Genomic DNA, 21,726 nt, shown 5'->3' on the forward strand with positions numbered 1-21,726 from the left:
TCATATACTTGCAAAAAGTTCCATTCTTGAATCTGTTCATCCAATAAAAACCAATTTGAGATGAGTAAGATTAAATCATTGGCTTTTGTTGATGCTGACCCAGGGGGATCAATCTTAGGAAAGTAATGGAAATGGGAATATCCTCATGTGATTGGGAACTTTCTAGTTTGCACTAGTATACACCTAGTTATAATGTTTCAGAATATTCAAATTATCGAGTTGCACTCGACCATAAAGATGCAATTGAGAGTTCTTATTGCAGATTAACTAGTCAAGTGGATGCAGGCTATGTTAAAGCTAAACTGAAAAGGAACAAGATATTTTCGTTGAAATTTATGGTGTGTCAAAGATTTTGATAGTTGCAAGAACTTGGCCTATAATAGGAAGTTCAGTTCAAAACTACAAACTTTTTGGAAGAGTTTCTCATGGAATCTAGGAGGATGGGATCATCTCCTAAGTTGCAACTTCCAAAATTGGCCTCAACACTTCGAATACAAATTAATACAGGCTGCTTCTTTGGTCATATTCTTTTAGACCAAGCCATTTAGTATCATTCCTCGTCTTAATCCCTGAGGACAAGGATTCTTTTAAGGGGGGATATTGTCATAACTCCAATTATGTTGTATATTCCAATAGTCTTTTGATAATTTCCATAAATTTTCAATGGCATATTTTTTATGAGGTTTAGTTAGTTACTCAAGGAAATATAAATTATTGTAACTGTAGCAAAGCAATCCTTATGCAATAACATATAATCTTTGACTCTGTTTCTCTCAAGTGCTCATGCTGTTTCTTTGCCTAATCTTCTTTTTCTTTCATTCTTCCCTTAATTCATCTTCTTAATCTTTCTCTAGTTGGCTCTTGATCTCTAAGATCCTTGCACAGTATTACTCAAATGATCAATTACTTGGTCACACCAAATTGGGAATCTGGGGGCTTAGTTATTAAATTTGACTTGGCAAAAAATTTGGTAAAAGGATTGAGTGGATGAGTTACCAGTTCAACTAAGTAAATATTTGAACTGGTAGGTCATTAAATAATATTTATAAATACATATTAGTCATTTTAGTATTCCAAATTTTATAAATAAATTTGTTTTAGATAGTAATTATCATAGTTAGAGAGGTATATTATGAATATATAAATAGTAGTAAAAGACTCAATTTCATTTTAAAATCATTCTTTCACAAGATAAATCATGTAGTCAAAAGATAGTATAAAATTATTTATATTTAGTTCCAAAAATGTAGCTTCATATTAATTTTTTTTTTAAACCACTTCATTTGATTTTTGCTTTTTTTTAAGACCTCTTCCTACGCTCTTTTTGCCTCAAACTATCATGCTCAGGATTTAAACCCTAAACTTAACAATAGTAAAAAACTCTAAGATTCCTCCCTAAACCACTATCATTTTATTCTTGATTAAAACTAAGTAGTTCTCTAAACACTCAACCATTATCATGCATAACGATAACATATTTAGTTTGGAATGAAATGTTGATTGCGAGAATGTTTTAGTCTAGTAGCTTTTCACATCCTAAAAAATAGAGGTTCTGAATTTAAATCCTCCATCTTCCTCCATATTTCTTAATTCTTATTCCCTCCTTTGCTTAAAATTTTAAAAAAAATGATTAATTGTACATTAAGAAAGTAAACGAAAATGTCTAAAGGTGCATTTACTTAATTAATCTAGTGACAAAACCTTATGCATACTCGACTTGGTTCCGTTTGAATCGTGGGTCAAATGGTTTTGATAGGGTCGTTCCTTATAGGCTTATATGATCAATTTAGGAACATGGCCGAGCCTAGTGGTCGGTTCACTTGGTTATATAGTTCAATTACCGAGTCAAGTCAAATTTAATAACCGCCCCCGAAGCCGAAGGTGCGATAACTGTTTTGAATTAAAAAGGGGAGAAATTTGCATTCTGAGAATTTGCAATTGACACTAAATAAAAGTTGCAAAAAATTCATTATTTGTTCGTCTTTTATGGAAAAAAACCATTATTCAATTATCTTTTTTCACATATTCAAAGTAAACATACCTTTACAAGATCTTTACAACAATAATGAACAAGATAATACATAATTAACAAGTTTAACAAACTAACAACTCATATTATTGAAACTAGCTATTGAGGCACACTTGATACGTGTGTAACTTGTCAAAAAATATTTTTAATTAAAAGAATTACATAAATAGTGCAAGTGAATATAACTATTTTATATAATATGTAATCAAAAGTGTATTATACAGAAATATGTACAATGTACCGTATGAAACAACATTAAAATTTGGGAGAAAAGGTTGATTGATTGGAGATTAATAGAGACTTTTAGAAGAAGGTTTGGGTAGTTAAAAAATCATTGATTAGGGAGAACATGAGAATTAGAAAGAGATGAATAATAGATATACGAGTAAATTTGAAAACAAATAAATTTAACATCAAGTTAACTGTGTACAGAGGTTTTATTATTGTAAAGATAATAAAGTAGTCATTCCAAATACAAGACTTAGAAGAAAAAGGGGTTATTCCCTTATCAATTTTAGTTTTAATGGACAAAACGACGTATTTAACCTTATATGTTGACTAGGCCGTCGAACCCACAGTTTTAAAAATTACGAACCGTGCCCCACCCCACATCTATGTCAACCGCATGTAAAAACCAGTCCGGGTACTCTTTTTTCCGAGTTTGAAAAGAGTTGGTTTTTTTCCAATTTTTTTTTATTCTGGCACAACTTTCGGATACTTCGATTCGTACGATTTTCATTCATTCTCTTATGTTTCAAACTGTTTACTCGCTTATAAGATCTTCACACGTCCACTTAAGTGACTAATACCTTAATAGTGTAATGAGTAACAGAATAATCTCTAAAGAGGAACCTATTTAAATTCAGTATATTTTAATCAACTGAAATCTATATATCTAGATAATGAGTGTCAAGGCTAGAGTTGCAAACAAATCGAGTTGTTCGCAAGCAGCTTGAATCGAACTCGGTCAATATCGAGTTCGAGTCGAGTTTGAACTGATCAAATCGAATTCGAATTCAAAAATATTCAATTCGTTAGCTCGCGAACTGATTCGATTATATATATATTTTTTTTTATTTTTTATTTTTTATTTTAATAGTAAAATTACATATATGTTCCTAATATTTTATTATTTGTTAAAAAAAATTATTATTTTATTCATTTTTAAAAAATGAAATAATTATTTTTTATTTTTTAAGTTTGAGCTCGAGGTCGAACTTCACATTTTGAACTCATTGAACTGGAGCTCGAGTTCGAGGTTCATAAAACTAAGTTGAGTCTCGACTCAATTAGGACAAAATTCGATTCAACTCGACTTGTTTGCACCCCTAGTCAAGGTATAAGTATTAAATTCATCAAATGCTTGTAAACAATAAGCAAGCTAGGAGTAATAACGAATCATTAATTATTGTGAACTAAATATCAAGAATTAACAATAACAAATTAAAAGACAAATGATATTAGCATTCCCCAAAAAAACAAAGTTCCAAAACACTCCACCTATAACATAAACACCCATAAAGTATATTGTCTAAAAATTTAAATATTAAAATTACTCTCAAAACATAGTTGGAAAAATCGCCAATTTAGTCCCTAAACTTTTTTTTCCGTCAATTTAGTCCCTATACATTATTTATAGCCAATTTAATCTCTAAACTTATATTTCGATTCAAATCAAGGAGCTTAGCGGCGGCGCCACCGCATAATTTCCATCGGCTTCCAAATCTAGGAACCCAGAAGGGGTATTTTAGGGACTTCCATATTTTTCATATTTCTCTTTGACTTTCATCTTATGATACTACTACTGCTGTGGAAGAAGTGGTGCTACCGGAGGAGGAGGAGGAGCCAAGAGGAACACTACTACTGCTGCTGCTGCTACTACCAGTACTACTAGGAGTAGTGGAGGTATTGGAGGAAGTGGAAAGGAGACCGGTGCTGTTGAAGCCAATGTAGTAGGCCGAGGAGTCATCCGGCTTGAAGAGGCCGTAGTTCCTCTCGGAGCTTGGGCTGGACTTCATGTTCTCGTTGAAAAGGGCGAAGACATAGATGTTCAAGTCGGCGTTGGGCCTCATGGGCGTCCCCTTCTTCCCGCACACCAGCTTGTTGATGAGGTTGCCGTTGTACTTCTTGGCATTCTCCGGAGTGGCTCCGGCCTCGTCAGTGTCCCCCTTGGAGGGCCAGCCGGTCTCGGAGATCTGGACGCACACCGCGTCATCCTTGAACCCCAAGGACTCGACGGCGAAATGGACGGCGTCGATCTGGGCGAAAAACATGTTGTCGTAGTGGAGATTGGTGGCGGGATCGTCGAGATACAAAGCAAATAGCGGAATCCTGAAGGAATTCAACTTTGCAAAGCATTCGTAGTTGGTGCGCCCATAATCTAAGCCGGCCCTTCTTCGCTGAGCACCAAACAAATTGTATGTGGTGCGTAATGATGAGTAAGGCTTTGGATATACTATATATTAGAACTATACATTATACAATGCCAAAGCAGCTATGGCACGCACCCCATTGATCTTCTTCCCAGCACTTTAACAAGCTTTTGAAGGAGATAACTCTGCATAATTCATCCCGATGATGAGGAGGCAAAGATGGAAATTCTTTAATTTTTTTACAAAGTTTCGAGGAAACTGGGGTTTATTATAATTGTTTACACTGGAATAAATACAGTAGGGGTGGCGGGATCGACGATCCCGGAGTTGGGCTGGAAAAGGACGAACTCCAGAGGGACCTGCTTGGGGTTGGCCTTGTAGGCGAAGTAGGGGTAGGCATTGATGAGGAAAGGGGAGCCGGTCTTGAGATGGAAGTTGAGGATGGCAGTCAAGCAGGGGGTGAGGTCCGGGTGGAACCTGCAGGCGAAGGGGAGGTAGGAGGTCTGGAGGACGGCGAGGGAGTGGGCAGTGGTGATGGAGACCTTGTCCTGGAGGTTGAGGGAGCAGAGGACGGAGTAGACGCTCTGCATAGCCCGGAGTAGACGCTCTGATGTGATAGAGGAGAGGGAGGTGTCGTTGAAGGTGAAGACCATATAGAAATAAGATGAAAGTCAAAGGGAAATATGAAAAATATGGAAGTCCCTAAAATACCCCTTCTGGGTTCCTAGATCTGGAAGCCGATGGAAATTATGAGGTGGCGCCGCCGCTAAGTTCCTTGATTGGAATCGAAATATAAGTTTAGGGATTAAATTGGCTATAAATAATGTATAGGGACTAAATTGACGGAAAAAAAAAGTTTAGGGACTAAATTGGCGATTTTCCCAACATAGTTTAACAATTATTTTATATTATTTTTATAGAAACCTCTACACTTTTGACAATAATATTTGATATTAAAAAAACTCTAATATTGTTTAAGATGTAAAACTCAACCTAAGAAATAATGAACTAGGGCAAAAGTAATAGATAACTAAGTCTAGTACTTTACCTAAGCACTACAAAATAATTCATGCTCACACAACATTTTCTTTTAAAATCATTACTATTATGCATTTATTTCATCATTAATTAGCAATAATTGAACACTAATTTAAGAGTAGAGAAGACAAATTGAATTGAAGAGGCGTTTAGATAACGTTAAAATACATAGAGGGACATTTTCATCTTTTTAGAATAATGAGAGTCTCTGGGCTTTTTCTTGGAGTGTCAAAATCATTTGTCTATTAAAAAGAGAGAAATACATAAATTAGATTAAAAATAAGAGTAGAATCAATTCCTTTTTTTTAAATATGAGGTTAAATTTGGGAAATGTAAGCAAAGAACATAATACAAGTAAATATATCTATTAAAATGGTAAATACTTGTCATAAGAAGTGCCCGTTTAAAAAACCCTAAAAAGAGTTTGACATAACAAGATTGTCCTTTGAATTTATGGTTGACCTTTGTGCCGATGATATCGTACATGAATTGTTTTTATCAAATTTTAATTGACTGTAGATGGATACCATGGACAGATTAAAGGAACTTGTGAGAAACAATTGCAAAGAGAATTAGCGTATAATATATGATAGCATTGAGATGGTGTTTGGATTGTAGTTTTGTAAGGAAAATTTTTTATATTTTCTATGAAAATATTTTTCAATCACTTTTTTTTCTTATATATATAGTATATTTTTTAAAAATAAAAATAGCAACTAAACAAAACCTAAATTTCCGATTCCTTCTTCAATGTAGAAATAATGTGACTTCCACTGTTGCAAAAAGCCAATGAAATAGAGACAAATAAGTTAAAAAAAAAAAGTAAATGTGGGTTCGTGGAGGTTTGGAAAGAAACCAAAGTATCCGATGAAGCCCCAAAAAGCATGGATATAGTACCGGCTACTATAAAACTAATGCTAATGTGATATAGAATTTGAGTTGTTTATGTGATGGGTAATATGCTAAGAAAAACAAGAAAATTAAAGAGCCTAGGAGTAAAGAAAAGTAAGAAAAGAATTATTCTTTCATTAACTCAAATGAAACCTCAGTTTTCTATTACATTGATACAAGAGGGTTAACCCTATTTATAAGGGAAAGTACACTAGCCAGCATCTTCAAGATGGTGGTGATACAATCTTCTCACAAGACATGATAGCTTTATCAACAGTCTGTTATCTTTATCGAAAGTCATGCCAGCTCTATCACCTCAAAAGTCACGATAGCTTTATCATCTAGAAAAATGTGAAAAACTTGTTACTATCTAAGAGATGAGATAAATATAATAAACATCCACAATATTTAATTATTTCATAACACTCCCCTTTAGATGTCTATTACACAAAGAATATGTTTCGTTAAAAGCTTACTAGGAAAAAATGAAAAAAAAAAACCATAGTAAAGGAAAAAAAGTCACTATTCTTGTGTTTAAATTTCTTCACCAATTTTTCAAACATTGCAGTCGACAATGCCTTGGTAAATAAATATGCTAGATTATTGCTAGATTAGATCTGTTACACATCAATTTTACCATTCTTTTGTTGTCTTGTAGGAGATGAGTTAAATCTTTCTGATAGATTTAGGGCAAATGATATATCTGATTTTGTACGATTAATAAGATATATTAGTGTACCAATTGTATTGAGATATGATACTTCACGACCAAGAATCTCTTTATCTTTTGTCTTTTATCTAAAAGGATTCTTATCTGAATCAATAAACTTGACGACCGTTGAGGTACTCAATGGATGTGCTTTATCCATATAAAACTGCTTTCATACTTTCTGAATGTAAGTAGTTTGGTGGACAAAGATTCCACTTTCTAAATGCTCAATTTGGAAACCAAGACAAAATTTAGTCTTTTCAAAATTTTGATCTCAAATTCATTCTTCAAATATTCGACAACTTTTTGAAGCTCTCTAGGAGTTCCAATTAAGATCATCAATGAATATTTATATTCGACTGGCTTGACACCCTTTGGGTATTTTGGATTATAGATCCAAAAACTTTTTACTGTGCTAGTGAATTTGATACTGATGGAACTCCATCTTTCTCTTTTCGACCAATATAGTGATACAATTTTCTTGTAAGATGCGGTAGCTTTATCGACAATCATTGTAGACACCAAAATTTTGTCAAATTTTAATGTTTTCTTGAAATTTTTTCTATTTAATGAGTTATTTTTTTCTTGCAATTTACTGTACATTTTTCTTCTATTTGCAGGTTTGTTTTAAAAAAATAAAAAATAAACAAAAGAAAAAAAATTAGTTTTTGTATTTTTTTTTTAAAAAGGGAAGTCATCATGAGCCATCATCACCTCTTTGACCAAAGCACACGAGAGAAAGGAAGGAAGGGCTAATTTCTCATATTATTTGTATTTAAAAAAAACAACCGTCAAATACACCTCTGACAGGGGTTGTTTCTAAATATATAGCGGCCGTGCTGAGTCAGCACGGCCGCATAACTAAAAATTCCACCCAAATCTTCTCTGCAAAAAATTTAATGGTGCACAGTAGGTGTCAGACGGGGACGTGCTGACTGGGCATGTCCCCGTCTGACTAAAAACTGACTGGCCTGTGCATTTGTCAGACGCGGACGTGCTGAGTCGGCACGTCCCGCCTGACAAATGCTCAAAAAAAATAGTTTTAACGTCCGCGGCAATTGGTTTCTGCATTAAATGAGATGTCTCTGGCCTTCTGCCAGCTAAAGTGGATAACTAAGACAGGTGTTATACATTCAATAGAGTGTTATTACATCTGCCAATAGATGGAATGGCGTCTGAAAAGTGAAATTCCTTTTTCTTTATTCCTAGAACCGACTTTCTTCCATCAAGTTAGGGTTTTACGTCTATTGCTCCAACTCATACACAAGCCTGATTATTAGATTTTGTTTGGAAAGTCATTTTTTTGTCAAAAACAAATTTTTACGTTATTTTTAGTAATTTTTTTATTATATATATATTATATTATTATATTATATTTTTTAATAAAAATTTTGAAAATTTCCACGCATCAAAATTTCAATGATGTAAGAGAGAATAGAATCCGCAATAAATGTTGATATTTATTATTTTGTTTGGATAGAGTATTATTTGAAATAATTACTATAGTACTTTTTATGATGTGATGTATATGAGATAAAATAATAATTGAGAATATAAAAAGGTGAGTTGGAAAATACATTAAATTATTATATTATATTTTTTAATAAAAATTTTAAAAATTTCCACGCATCAAAATTTCAATGATGTAAGAGAGAATAGAATCCGCAATAAATGTTGATATTTATTATTTTGTTTGGATAGAGTATTATTTGAAATAATTACTATAGTACTTTTTATGATGTGATGTATATGAGATAAAATAATAATTGAGAATATAAAAAGATAAGTTAGAAAATATGTATATAATGCAAGCGAAATATTATTTGAGATATTTGTGCTATCCAAACACTCCTATTATTTTTACAGTAGTTTCTTTCTTAAACGAATGATGGACAAAGAATCTAAATTGGAACTCGTAAATAATTAAATTTTTTGACGTGGCACAACCACCTCCAATCCTATTTCCCAAATGTAGCTGACAAAGAACTCAACGAGCCGCACCAGATAGTTTCTTCTTCTCATCACAAAAACCGCCAAAATTACAAGTGTCCCATACCCAAGTGGATCCCACTAATCCTATCCCTACCCACGGGAATCATCGCCCGTCCCTGAACCTCACTTCACATGCTCCCCTCGCCCGTCCCAGACCAGTCAGTTTTCAGTCAGACGGGGACGTGCCCAGTCAGCACGTCCCCGTCTGACACCTATCACAACTGAATTTTTTGCAGAGAAGATTCGGTGGAATTTTTAGTTATGCGGCCGTGCTGACTCAGCACGGCCGCTATACATTTAGAAACACCCCTGTCAGAGGTGCATTTGGCGGTTATTTTTTTTAAATACAAATAATCTGAGAAATTAGCCGGAAGGAAGCAATGGAAAGAAAAAAGAGGTAACGGATCCAAGAGAAAAAATTGCAAAGAAAGGCTCCTAAGATTGCCTTTAAGACCTTTCTCTCAGCCTTTTCTTTCGGGACTCTCGACAGACAAGCAAAAAGGAAGCAAGAAAAAAAAAAGACTCCACCCTTGCTCCAGCGCATAAGGATGTAATCGAGCCAAATCGAGCTCGAGTATTACTATACTCGAGCTCGACTCGAACTCGATTGATTTCAAAAAATCGTAACTCGAGACTCGACTCGAAAAACTCCCTTTAAACTCGAGACTCGACTCGATAAGGCTCGACTTTTAGTCAAGCCTTATCAAGTCGAGTCTAATCAAGCTTTTGACTCAACTCGAAAAAGCTTCTGAACCTTATTTTCTTCCATTTTTCCAGGTATTTTTTCTTTTTAGGTCTTTTTACAATTATGTTATTACTTTTTTGCCATTATAAAATTTTATTATAAAGAAGAGTATATTGTAAATTCAGTATAAATTATACCCATAACGATCATTTTATAATTATAATACATATATATTATTTAAATACACCCGACTCGACGAGTAGCTCGACAAGCCTCAAGCCTCAAATTATTGGCTCGAAACTCGATTCAAAAACCAATCGAGTAGCTCGAGATTTGGCTCGAACTCGGTTTGGTAATCGAGTAGCTCGAGATTTGGCTTTTGACTCGAACTCAGTCAAATCGAGTTCAAGCCAAACCATTGACCGCGCTACTCGCGAGTTACGACTCGCGTACATCCCTACTCCAGCATATATACCAAGCTCTCGGCTCTCTCCCTAAAAAGAGGAGACAAGACACAGAACAAAAAAAAAAAAAAAACTCTCCCCTTCGGCTTCCTTGAGCTTTCAACGGATAGAAAAAGCCAGACAAAAGAAATTTTGGGTGCCCGAGGCTCCTGACTCTCCATTTTTCTTCGGCTACCAACACATTCTCTCCTTCATTGAGGTACTTATTTTTTTTTTCTTTTTCCAGCTTTCCTTTCCTCAATTAATCAGATTAAATTCATGCTGCCGTTTATTTGTCCCTTGCTTTCGTTTGTTGTCGTTGCTACTGATGCTATTGAAGTTTTGGGGTAAAGCCATGAATAAACATTAAGAAAAAGATGATTTCTGTGAATGCATGTTAGGTGTTTGTAAAAATGCAAAAATGGAAAACGAATTAAAAGCTGAATATTGTGCATGTTTTTCTTGTCAAAATAGATAACCGTTTGCTAGTGTAGGTCTGAAAATGTTGGAATTATCTAAATATTTTGAAGTTTTTGAGCTTTAAAGGTATTGAAGTAGTTTTCTTCATTTAGGGGCTGTTTTTGCTTTAATTTAGCCATTTTATGTTGTTTTCTTGTCAAATTAAAATCATAATTGTATTATAGAAGTTGTAAGAGTGCTGTAGTATAATTTTTATGATTTTTGGTGAAAGATAGGGTGATTTGAAAAATAAAAACCGCGGCTATTTTTTGGCATTTTGGCCACCTTCAGGTCATCTTTGTAAAAATTAACTCCAGAAATGGAATCTACCCGAAAAATGGAGTGAGTGCGTGTATTTTGGCAATTTTTGGCGACCGGAAAATTCGCCGGTGGCCGCCGGCTGCTGCCATGGCCGCCAGCTGAAGAAGAAGAAGAGAAAGAAACGACTGGGAAGTGGAGGAAGAAGGAAGAAAAGAAAAGAAATAAAAAGGATGGGTTGGGCTAATTTTTATTTGTTTTGTGGGCTTGTTTCTTATTTTCGCTTGGGCTAGAAGGTCAGACCCATGTTTTATTTTGGTTGGATTTGAGTGATAAAAGACGGGCTGGCCTGTGTGTTTTGGCTTGGACTTTTGGCTGGGCTTAGGTAGTATCTGGCCCAAGCGCCTGTTGGGTTAGGAAGACCAGAAATGAATATGCTCTTTCGTCCCTTACTTTTACTTTATTGTATTGTGATCATAAATACTTGAAGTTTCTTTCAATTAGGTCCTTAATTAATTACAAATAGGTCCCTAAACTTTATTTTCCTTTAATTGGACCCCGAATTTTTTTAGTAATTATAATTTAACCCTAAAACTTTATTAATCTTTGCAATTAGGTCCCTGACAGATTTGATTTCTTAAATAGAAGTTGCTTTTCTTCTTAAATTATTAATTATATTCCATTTGAATGATTCAATTGATTGATTTCATATTTATTTTCATTTTTTATGATTTATTTGTTAATTAAATTGGTGCCTTGATGATTCTGTTAATTTTGGAGTTAAATAGGGCAAATCCCATTCTCCATTAGCTACTATGTCAAGGGAGGTATCTTCTTGTGTCATTTTAAATTCTCCTATGTGCTCTTATGTGATTTTATCATTTTATGTGTGTAATTGCATGTTTTTGAATGTTTTTATTTTATTTTATTTAGTTATTCATTTTATTTGTTTTTTAAATTTTGTATATTTACTTTAATTTAATTTTTGATTATTTGAGAGGCATTTAAATGTCAAATTGTAATAGTTAGGTTATTATTTTATTCTTCGCCCTTTTAAATTGTAGTTAGGACCCCCGAATGTAATAGTTAGGTCTCTATTTGCTTTTAGTTGTTTGTGTACTTGCATGCTTGTGTGATTACATGTTTACTCGCTCCTTTAGGATATTTGCATCTAAATATTATGCTCACGTGTTATGTGCTACGTGCTCTTATATGTTTATTTGTTTTAATTTATGTATTATTTATTTTACTATGTAGTATTAATGCATGGCGTCACCACACTAGTCCAACGCTAGTTGTGGCTTCTCCCTCCGTATGCTTGCTAGTCCAACGCTAGAAAGGTTCTTTAGAAGTGGGCTAATCCAATGCTAGACCCTTATATTGTTCATGTATTAGATTCATTTGTGTGATATTCATTACATTTTCAAGCATATTTTTATTCTAGAATCTTTTCTCATTTGCATGATATTTTCTATTATATTATCCTCTATCCACTACCCTCTACATGTGTTAATCATATCATTTAGAATTGCATTTCATTTAAGAAATTGTGGAATACGTTAGTTCATTTGCTTGTTCATATTAGGAGAATTATTCTTTGAACATGGATATGGGTGATTATAATTCTTTAGTTTAAATATCCCATTAATCTTTGTATAAAAAAATTATGTCACGAGTTTTCGCCTCCTGTACCCATTATGTTGCATTCCCTATTCTTTGATCACTTATATCTATGTATATAATTTAATTTTCTTTTTTTCATTAAATTTCATCATTCGCATATTCGTGACCCCTTCAAGGAATTATTTTAGCCTTCGCAATTAATGCGATTGGTATCAATTAAACCTTTAAATGGACATTTTGTCCCTCTCGATATTTTTATTTGCATCCATGTAGGAAACATCCAAATATGATAAATTTAAGGGTTAGATTAAAAAAATTTTGACTAAACCACGCAACTAGCTTAGATTAGGTTGAAAGGGTGCCTTAGGTTTGAGATAATTGAACCTTTGCCTTTCCTTCTTCAACCATGACTCCCGAACTCATTTTCTCTGTTTTCAATGACCTGGAGTTGTCGAAAAAAGGGTTTTTTTATTTTATTTAAAAATATTTTTGGGTGACTTGATACACCAAAACTCAATATCAAGTGACGACTCCTATTTTTTTTAAAAAACCTTTTTTAGACTAAATTTTGGACCCAAACTGTCGCATTCTTTAAAGTCCCATTTTAGGTCCTTTTTCACTTATTTTTAAATAAAATCACATCTTTATAAACAGCATCTTATTTTCCCATCGCGAAAAAATGGGCCGCGACAATCATGTTAGCTTTATCAAAAGTTGTAATAGCTTTATTGAAAAGTCGTGCCAGCTTTATCACCTCAAAAGTCACCATAACTTTATCATCTCGAAAAACGAGAAAGATTTGTCACTATTTAGGGGGTGAGATAAATGTAATAGGCATCCACAATATTTAATTATTTTATAACACCGATAATAATTTTCTTGGCATGACCTATTATATTATAGTAAAATTCAAAGGATAACAATGTTGGGGCCACTAAAGCAAGAACAAACCTTAGAATTTGGGGAAAAAAATGAAAAGAAAGGTAGGGCAATGGATATTGAAATGGATGATTTCAAACAAATCTCTTTATCGTTCATAAATATATGTATGCTTGCTATTATATAATTGGTTGGAAGCATTTGAAAGAAAAAAGAAATAATATATAGTAAATGAATGTTGGATATTATCAAAAAGCAATAAATAATTTTGTAGGATAGCAAAACAAAAAACCAAAATGAAATATAAGGAATGAGAATTCATTGTATAGAAAACAAGACATTGTACAATTATTTTTTTTCTTTTTCTATCTTACATAGAAAATAAGACATTGAAAATTTCTTTATAAAATAGACCAAAAATGAATTTAAAATGAAACTTATATATTCATTATATGCAGTAAGCATCAAAATCTTTGAGATTTTTATGTTTCCAAGTTGCACTTATATTTAATTTTGAACAGTGTTTAGCTTTGATAAATGAAGCGATTTCTATTACAACAGAAATCACAGAAATAATAGGTTTTGATAATTTATATAAACTACTTCGTTTTCGTGCTTCATTCGAGTACAAGATATCATAAGAAATAAAAACTAAAAAGTGAGTAGTTGGTAGGAGTGAAAACAAGCTTCTCAGTTTAATAATGAGATTTTAATTAGTAAGAGTTAGTTTTGTTTTGGTCATATGAAGTATGTTAAATTTTTTACACGGTATTTTAATTTGTGTGTTATATGTTAAATTTTCAATTTGGTGTTTTACTTTATAGGTTACCATTTCAATTTGGTCCTTCAAACTAAAAAAGTTTCAAGATTGGCATACAAATAGCTCAAAAATCTCAGTATGGTCCATTAATTAAATAATTCTAACAAGGTGATTTTTTCTCCTAACCAAAAAAAGAGTATGCAAGAAGGTTTTTTTTTTTTTTAGTGTAAGCAAGAGGTCTCGAGTTCTCGAACTCGAGACCTCTTGCTTATACTCCCTCCCCCTATACCACCCAACCCATCCTTCCCCCCGAGTATGCAAGAAATAAATATTGTTTTTATGCTTGCTATTTAAGTTCATCAATTGGTGTATAATTAAATAGTGCATACATCATAAAGCAATAGTTGTGCAAAATGGTAGGCGTATAAATGAGTTTAATCAAAGTGAACAACCTTCGTTTTCAAGCATATTTGATTATTTTATCGAGTTTGAAAGTATGTTCAAAGTTGGTTTATTTATCTATCGAACTGAAGTCAAACAACCTTTTATCAAGTCAAGTTGAGATTGAGTAGTTGAATTTTTTACCTATAAATTCTAATATATGTTAATCGAGCCAAATTCAATTCGAACTTAAGAGTTTATGAAATCTAAAATACTGCTCAAATTTTGTTTCATTAATTGGTGAACCAAATTCAAACAAACTCTTATCGAATAGAACTTATATTGAGTGTCGAGTAACTTTGTTCATCTTCAAACCTACTTAATTATTACACATTGATAGGGGGCTCAAGTGTTCTATTTGAAAAAAAAATAAATATGATTTAAGAAGTGTCAATATAAGATAGTCCAGAATATGTGCATTTAAATCACTAAATTGGTAAAAATTAAACATACTAATAAGGATTTAACCTTTAGGAATTTTCTACTATAATTTCTCCAAAATTTTGCTCATTTACTAATCTATATGAAGTTTCATATGAATCATATCTATCCTGTACTATTGTTCATTTCAAGTTTGCTCGTTCTTTTGCTTATACTTTCCTAGTAATAGCTAAAAAATTTTCTTAATTGCTTTATTTTATGAGCACTAATTATGTCTATCAATTATTAGTAGGCTTATTAAGCTTAGACAATTCATATATAAAATACTTTGTGAACTAGCTGGTTTTGTTGTTTTAACACATAAGCAATCCTTAAGCAATGTATGTAACTGTGCACGGGGTTTGCCATAAAAATTGTGAGTATATAAAATTGCATATGGTAAATGTATAAACAACTTGTGTAATTTTTTTTTACATTGATGGTGTATATAATATCAAACAATTTTATTTATGTAAAAACACCAATTAAAGGTTTTTATATTTTTGTTTCTTTTATAACTTCAAATTTAATACTGGTAAGCAAATGAATGTTTTACAAAAAGCAAAAAAAAAGAAATCTTAATCAAAATATGAAATAAAGTATGTAGTTTACAACTATTACTTAAATCTTGGACAAAATAATATAAGGAACCAATTAAAAGAGAATTGCTTAAAAATTTTAAAAAAGAATTGTTCATCTGCAGCTAAAAAAAAAAAAAGAATTGTTCATCTGCCAAAATTTGGAAATTTTGTTTGTTTTTCATTCGGCCAGCCAAACACAAGAAACACTAAAAAATTTGGATACTTCCTTATAGAAGTCAAAACAAATTCTCCTTTTTCTAACTTACTCGGAGGAGATCTATATCTATATGTATTGCAGGAGAGGTTTTAGTGGAGGCCTCCTGGATGGCTTCCAAATCTCCCATACTTTTTTTTTCTAGATTTTTCATTTATTTTAATACATAAATTCAATTAAAAATTTTGAAATAGTGTGATTTACAACTACTCCTATGACAATTCAAATTCAAAATTTAAAACTTTCTTTCCCACTTCAAATGAGTGCTTAATAAATCATTTTTAGTTTGTTTTTAGATTTTGACCACTTTTTCCTTCCATAAGTAAAGAAAATAAATTTGGATAATTTGATTAGTCCCATATTAAAATCATTCACCCCATTACAATTTTATCACTTTAGCCCATTTTATTCCTTGATTAATAAATATTGATTTGTCAAATCTAAGGAATAATCTGATTAGTCCTATTTTTAATCATTTATATAATAACATTATTAGCACTTTCCTTCCAGGTATATACATAGATTTGTCAAATATTCAAGTAACATATCCAATTATAACCATTCTTCAACCATTTTATCTATTGCAACTAAATTAATTTTATTAGCCTTAAACTTATCTTATTAGACGATTATTCCAACTAATGAAATAAACCTTCTGACATATAGCATCATCAAGATAATTTTTGATATGCTCAAAAGTTCATCTGGATAATTTTGCATATAATGCGTACATTAGAAAGTGCACATAAAATAAAATTTTTAAATGAATTTTAAATTAATAAAAGGGGCATTTAGATGGTTATTTTTTGGAATGTTTATCAAAAATTTTAAAACAAATATTTGATAAAACAATTATCCTGGGTGATCATCACAAAAATAGTAGTATTTCACCAAAGTTACACCCAATTACTTTTCCTTGATGACTATAATTCTAACTCTTTATTTGAAAAAAAAAATATTTGAAAAGTGAGATAATGAATCCTAAATAATAAAAGGAACAGAAAGATTGGAGTATAGGGTTGGAAAGGGTAAAAGAAAGGTATTGAATCCTAAATAGTAAAAGGAGCATAAAGATAGGAGTATAGGATTGGGCAGGGTAAAGTCAAGAGAGCTGTAGTTGTGAGTTGGGATGAAATTATCAAAATGGGTTATTTATGTGGATCAAATAGATATAGTTTTACATGATTTTGGTTATCTTATCCATTTACAATCCACCACAAATTTTTATTTATTTTTTCTCCCATATTCTTTGAATAACAAAACTTTGAATAACAAAATAAGATATCATTGTAATCAACAAAAATAAGAACACATTGCATTCATAAATAAATTTTTACCTAAAAAAAAAAAGGTTACACAGAAGAACCAATAGTAGTGATCATAAGGAGTTTCAATTTTGTCACTCTATAAGAATCTCAAAATAATTTATGTATGAATGCAAGAAATCAATTAACACTTAATGAGTTAATTAAAACTTTGATGCAAGGGAGGGAGAAAGTAGGATAAAATTTAACAAAAATTAAAAAGAATAAAGAATAAGAAAATAATGTTAAATATGCCTTTGCAAAAGGTAGAATATAATTATTCAATTTGTAGTGATTTAAATTTACTTACTAATGAATTTAAATTTACGTCTAATTTAATTAAGTCTAAATAGGTGGTCCCAATCTATCTATTTAATAGCCACTTATTAATGAATTTTAATATGGGTAATTTAATTGGGTTACCCATTTGAAGTTAATAAAATTGTATACCCATACTCATTTGTTAAAGAACAAATTGAAAATTTGGTCATTATTTACAATTATATATCGAGAGTAACAGGACAGAAGGTAAATAGGTTGTAAAATTGGGTAAGAGATAGCATAATTTGATAGAAGCAGGGTAGGGTGAAAAAAATGTAGAATTTATGAGAGAGAGAAAAGAGTTACAGGGATGTCGGAAGTTTGGATTAGCAAGGTGAGGAAGAGGATAATGAAGAGTAGGAGAATGTTAACAAGAAGTGGCGTAGAAAATGAGAATATGGAAGGGAGGGATAACAATTTGTGGTTTCTGTGCTTTTAGTATTTCTTGAGATATTTTTGTGACCTTTGTTCATATTTTTTAATATACGTTAAGGTTTTAAATAAAGTACATAAATACAGTATAAATTAGATACTAAACTAGCACTCTTTTAATTTTTTTAACCTTTTTTCATGTAACTAATATAAATAATTCATTTACTATTATAATTATATTAAACGTAAATTCGTGCATAGCATGGGTTGCAATACTAGTTACCATGTGCTACGCAGTGGGTAATTGTAGAATGCTCTGTGATACCCAACTATGATGGATAAGGGAAATAAGTTCTACAATATAAAGTTACATTAATCCGAAAGAGGCACTCTAGTAGCCATTTAAAAAAAGAGTTAATCTTTCCTACACCGTCAGTGTAAACCTATTTTACACTGACGGCTCACCATATTGCGCCACCTCATTAATGAAAATTGGCAACCTGTTATAACCTGTAACCATTACCTATTATCAAATAAAAATAGGTTATTCACCTCTTTTTCTGCCTCTTCCTTCTCTTTCTATTGTATTCTCGATTTGCAACCAAATTCCTCCGCTGATCAACTCAAAATTGGGATCACAGGTTAGACTTCTTTAATCTCTCTCTCTCTCTCTCTCTTTATATGTATGATGTCTTTTATAAACCCACTTTTACTTAATTTTTACAAAGTGTAAACCCTAATTCAATATTTGTTCAAGAATCGATTTTGTAGTATAAAAGAAAGATGAAATAAATATGTCAAAAAATAAGAAAAATTAACTAAGTTCCTCTTTATATTGCAAAATCTGTTTTGAATATTTCAAGAGTGGCAGTTTTAATTGTCATGTTTATTGACAATTGTGTGAAACTTGTGTCTCTAGTTTGGTATTGTGGTTGCATCTTTCGGAAAAACAATGGGTACTGAATGTCGTATGGAACGTGAACTTGGTATTGAATGTCCTATGGAACAAGATCAATTTGACCATGACGCTGCACATGGATCTATGCCTGAAGATTCTACTAATGAACAGATTGAACCTAGAAAAGAGGTGAACTTATATGTTGGAATGGAATTTGAATCATTGGATGATGCCTTTAAGTGTTACTCTAACTATGCACACAATAAAGGTTTTAGTGTGCGAAGAAATCGTATCACGAAATCAAGGAGCGATAAATCGATAATTGGACAAGAATTTGTTTGTTCCAAAGAAGGATTTCGCTCCAAAAAAGATTCTAAAGCTGATATGCCACGGGATAAAACAAGACAAGGATGCAAAGCATTGGTGTATGTATCCCAAAAGGAAGAGGGTAAGTGGATTATTGCTAGACTTGTTTTAGAACATAATCATGTACTTGCCTCTCCTTATAGCAAAAAATTTTTACGTTCAAAAAGGAAAAAAAGTGTGGCCCAAAAGAATTTGATTGATATGCTAGACCAATCTGGTGTTCGCCCAAGCAAGATTGTCTCTGTTTTAGCAACTCAAGTTGGGGGGAATTGGAAACTTGAATGTCACTGATCATGATGTTTGTAACTATTTGAGTACAAAAAGACACAAGGAACTAGAAAAAGGAGATGCACAGTTAATGCTGCAATATTTTCAGAAGCGACAATCTGAGAATCCTGGTTTCTTTTATGCCATTCAAGTAGATATAGAGGGTCGCCTAGCTAATTGTTTTTGGGCTGATGCTAAGTCAAGGTCATTATATAAACACTTTGGTGATGTGGTTACATTTGACCCTACATACCTGACAAATAAATATAAGATGCCTTTTGTTCCATTAACTGGAGTTAATCAGCATTACCAGTCAATTTTGTTTGGAGGTGCTCTGCTTTGGGATGAAACCGAAGAATCGTTTGTTTGGTTGTTGCAAACTTGGTTAGAAGCAATGCTTGGGTGCCCTCCTAAAACTGTCATTACAGACCAAGACACTGCGATAACAAATGCTGTTGCTAGAGTTTTACCTCAGAGTACACATCATTTTTGTATGTGGCATATTGAGAAAAAATTTCCAGAGACACTTAGCCATATTTATCACCAAAACAATGATTTCAAGTATCATTTCTCAAAATGCATTCATGACACTATCACTCCAGAAGAGTTTGAAATGGCTTGGACTGAGTTAATTGAGAAGTACAAGTTGCAAAATAATACATGGATACAAAAGGTATATTCAATTCGTGAAAGATGGGTTCCTGCTTTTGTGCGTGCTAGTTTTTGCGCAGGTATGTACCTTATTCTTTCTTGGTTAAAAAAATAAAATTTGACTTAGACTTTAAATCTTAGGATAGTGATAATTAATTTTTTTTATTATATAATTATTTACTTTTGTGTAATTGCTACTGTTTTGTCCAGGTATGTCAACTACCCAAAGAAGTGAGAGTATGAATAAGTTTTTCAAAGACTATCTGAATTCTAGCACAGCTATGAGTAAATTTGTGACTCAATATGATAGGGCTATTGAGGCAAGGTATGATAAAGAAAAAGAAAAAAATTTTAAGACAAAGAATACGAAACCAATTTTGAAAACTCTGTACCCTATGGAAGTTGAAGCAGCCAAAGTGTATACACGAAAAATTTTCAGAATGTTTCAAGATGAATTACTGGAATCCCAGAAATATGTTTCTGAGAAAATAACTATGAAAGATGGAGTTTACAAATATAGGGTACATGAGTGTCAAAAGGAATTTCCCTCATATATTGTAATTCTAAATATTGTTGAACAAAAAGTTGAGTGCTCTTGTCACAAGTTTGAATTTGTGGGGATTCTTTGTAAACATGCGCTGATGGTGTTTATAAAGAAACAAATTCATTCACTTCCAATGCATTATTTGTTGGATCGTTGGACAATGAGTGCTATTTGTGGACGAGATGAGGGGGATTTTTCTGAAAAACTTCACCAAGCTGAGCCGCTAAGAAATTCAAGCATGTGGTTTAATGATATAATGGTTCGTTCACTTGGCATTTCAGAGAAAGCTTCAAGATCTGCAAAACACCACAGGTTTGTATAGTACCTCTACTTTTTTTTTTTTAAATGACAGTGAAATTTTTAACCTGATTTGACACCATACTCAATATTGCAGAGTTGCACTTCAAGGGTTGCAAGCATTATCTGACAAACTTGATGATTTGCCCTACGAAAATGAGCAAGACAGTAGTTTATCTATTTCTCAAGTTGACTCACATTCTGAAATTCATGATCTCACTCAAGGTCAAACATCTCAGAAGAGTATAACTCTATTCAATCCCGTGACAGTTGCATCAAAAGGGCGTCCTCGCACCTTACGGATGAAGGGTGGTTTAGAAAAGTCTCGTAAAATTAATAAATGCTCTTGTTGCAAAGAGAAGGGGCACAATAGAAGTACGTGTCCCAAAGTAAAGAATTGAGTGGACTGTTAAGAGCAATAAATGCTCTTGTTTAGAGCCTGGTAGTTTGATGAATTATCTTTTCATTCATTCACGTGTACTGTTTAGATGTTTAGATTACTTTACTAGAATGATAGTTTGTTATCAAGTTTGCTTGTCCAAGTTCAGATTACTTAAGTAGAGTGATAGTTTGATGTATTTATCTTTTCATTGATACATGTTCACTTGTCCACTTCAAATATTTGTCCACTTTAAGTGACTTGACCAGAATGTTAGTTTTAACTAGAATGTCATTATATTGTTATATTTATCTAGAATGTCATTATATTGTTATATTTATATTCAAAACAGATTTAATAAGAATTTCCACTAGCATGGCTGGAATCGACCTACACTATAATTTTGCAATATAAAGAGGAACTTAGTTAATTTTTCTTATTTTTTGACATATTTATTTCATCTTTCTTTTATACTACAAAATCGATTCTTGAACAAATATTGAATTAGGGTTTACACTTTGTAAAAATTAAGT

General features: G+C 32.3%; 1 protein-coding gene and 1 pseudogene across 1 annotated transcript; one reads left to right on the plus strand and one right to left on the minus strand.

The window, feature by feature from the left end:
- Window positions 1-3,819: 3,819 nt before the first annotated feature.
- On the minus strand, window positions 3,820-5,054 carry LOC113782596 (glucan endo-1,3-beta-glucosidase 11-like). Its single transcript, XM_027328476.1, has 2 exons — window positions 4,717-5,054; window positions 3,820-4,333 (listed from the first exon to the last, which is right to left on the minus strand). The coding sequence occupies exons 1-2, from the start codon at window positions 5,052-5,054 to the stop codon at window positions 3,820-3,822; spliced, it is 852 nt and encodes a 283-aa protein (XP_027184277.1).
- Window positions 5,055-18,743: 13,689 nt separating this feature from the next.
- On the plus strand, window positions 18,744-21,215 carry LOC113782597 (annotated as a pseudogene).
- The last annotated feature ends 511 nt before the right edge of the window (window positions 21,216-21,726 follow it).

This window comes from Coffea eugenioides, chromosome 9 (assembly GCF_003713205.1).
Source record: "Coffea eugenioides isolate CCC68of chromosome 9, Ceug_1.0, whole genome shotgun sequence".
Lineage (NCBI taxonomy): Eukaryota > Viridiplantae > Streptophyta > Magnoliopsida > Gentianales > Rubiaceae > Coffea > Coffea eugenioides.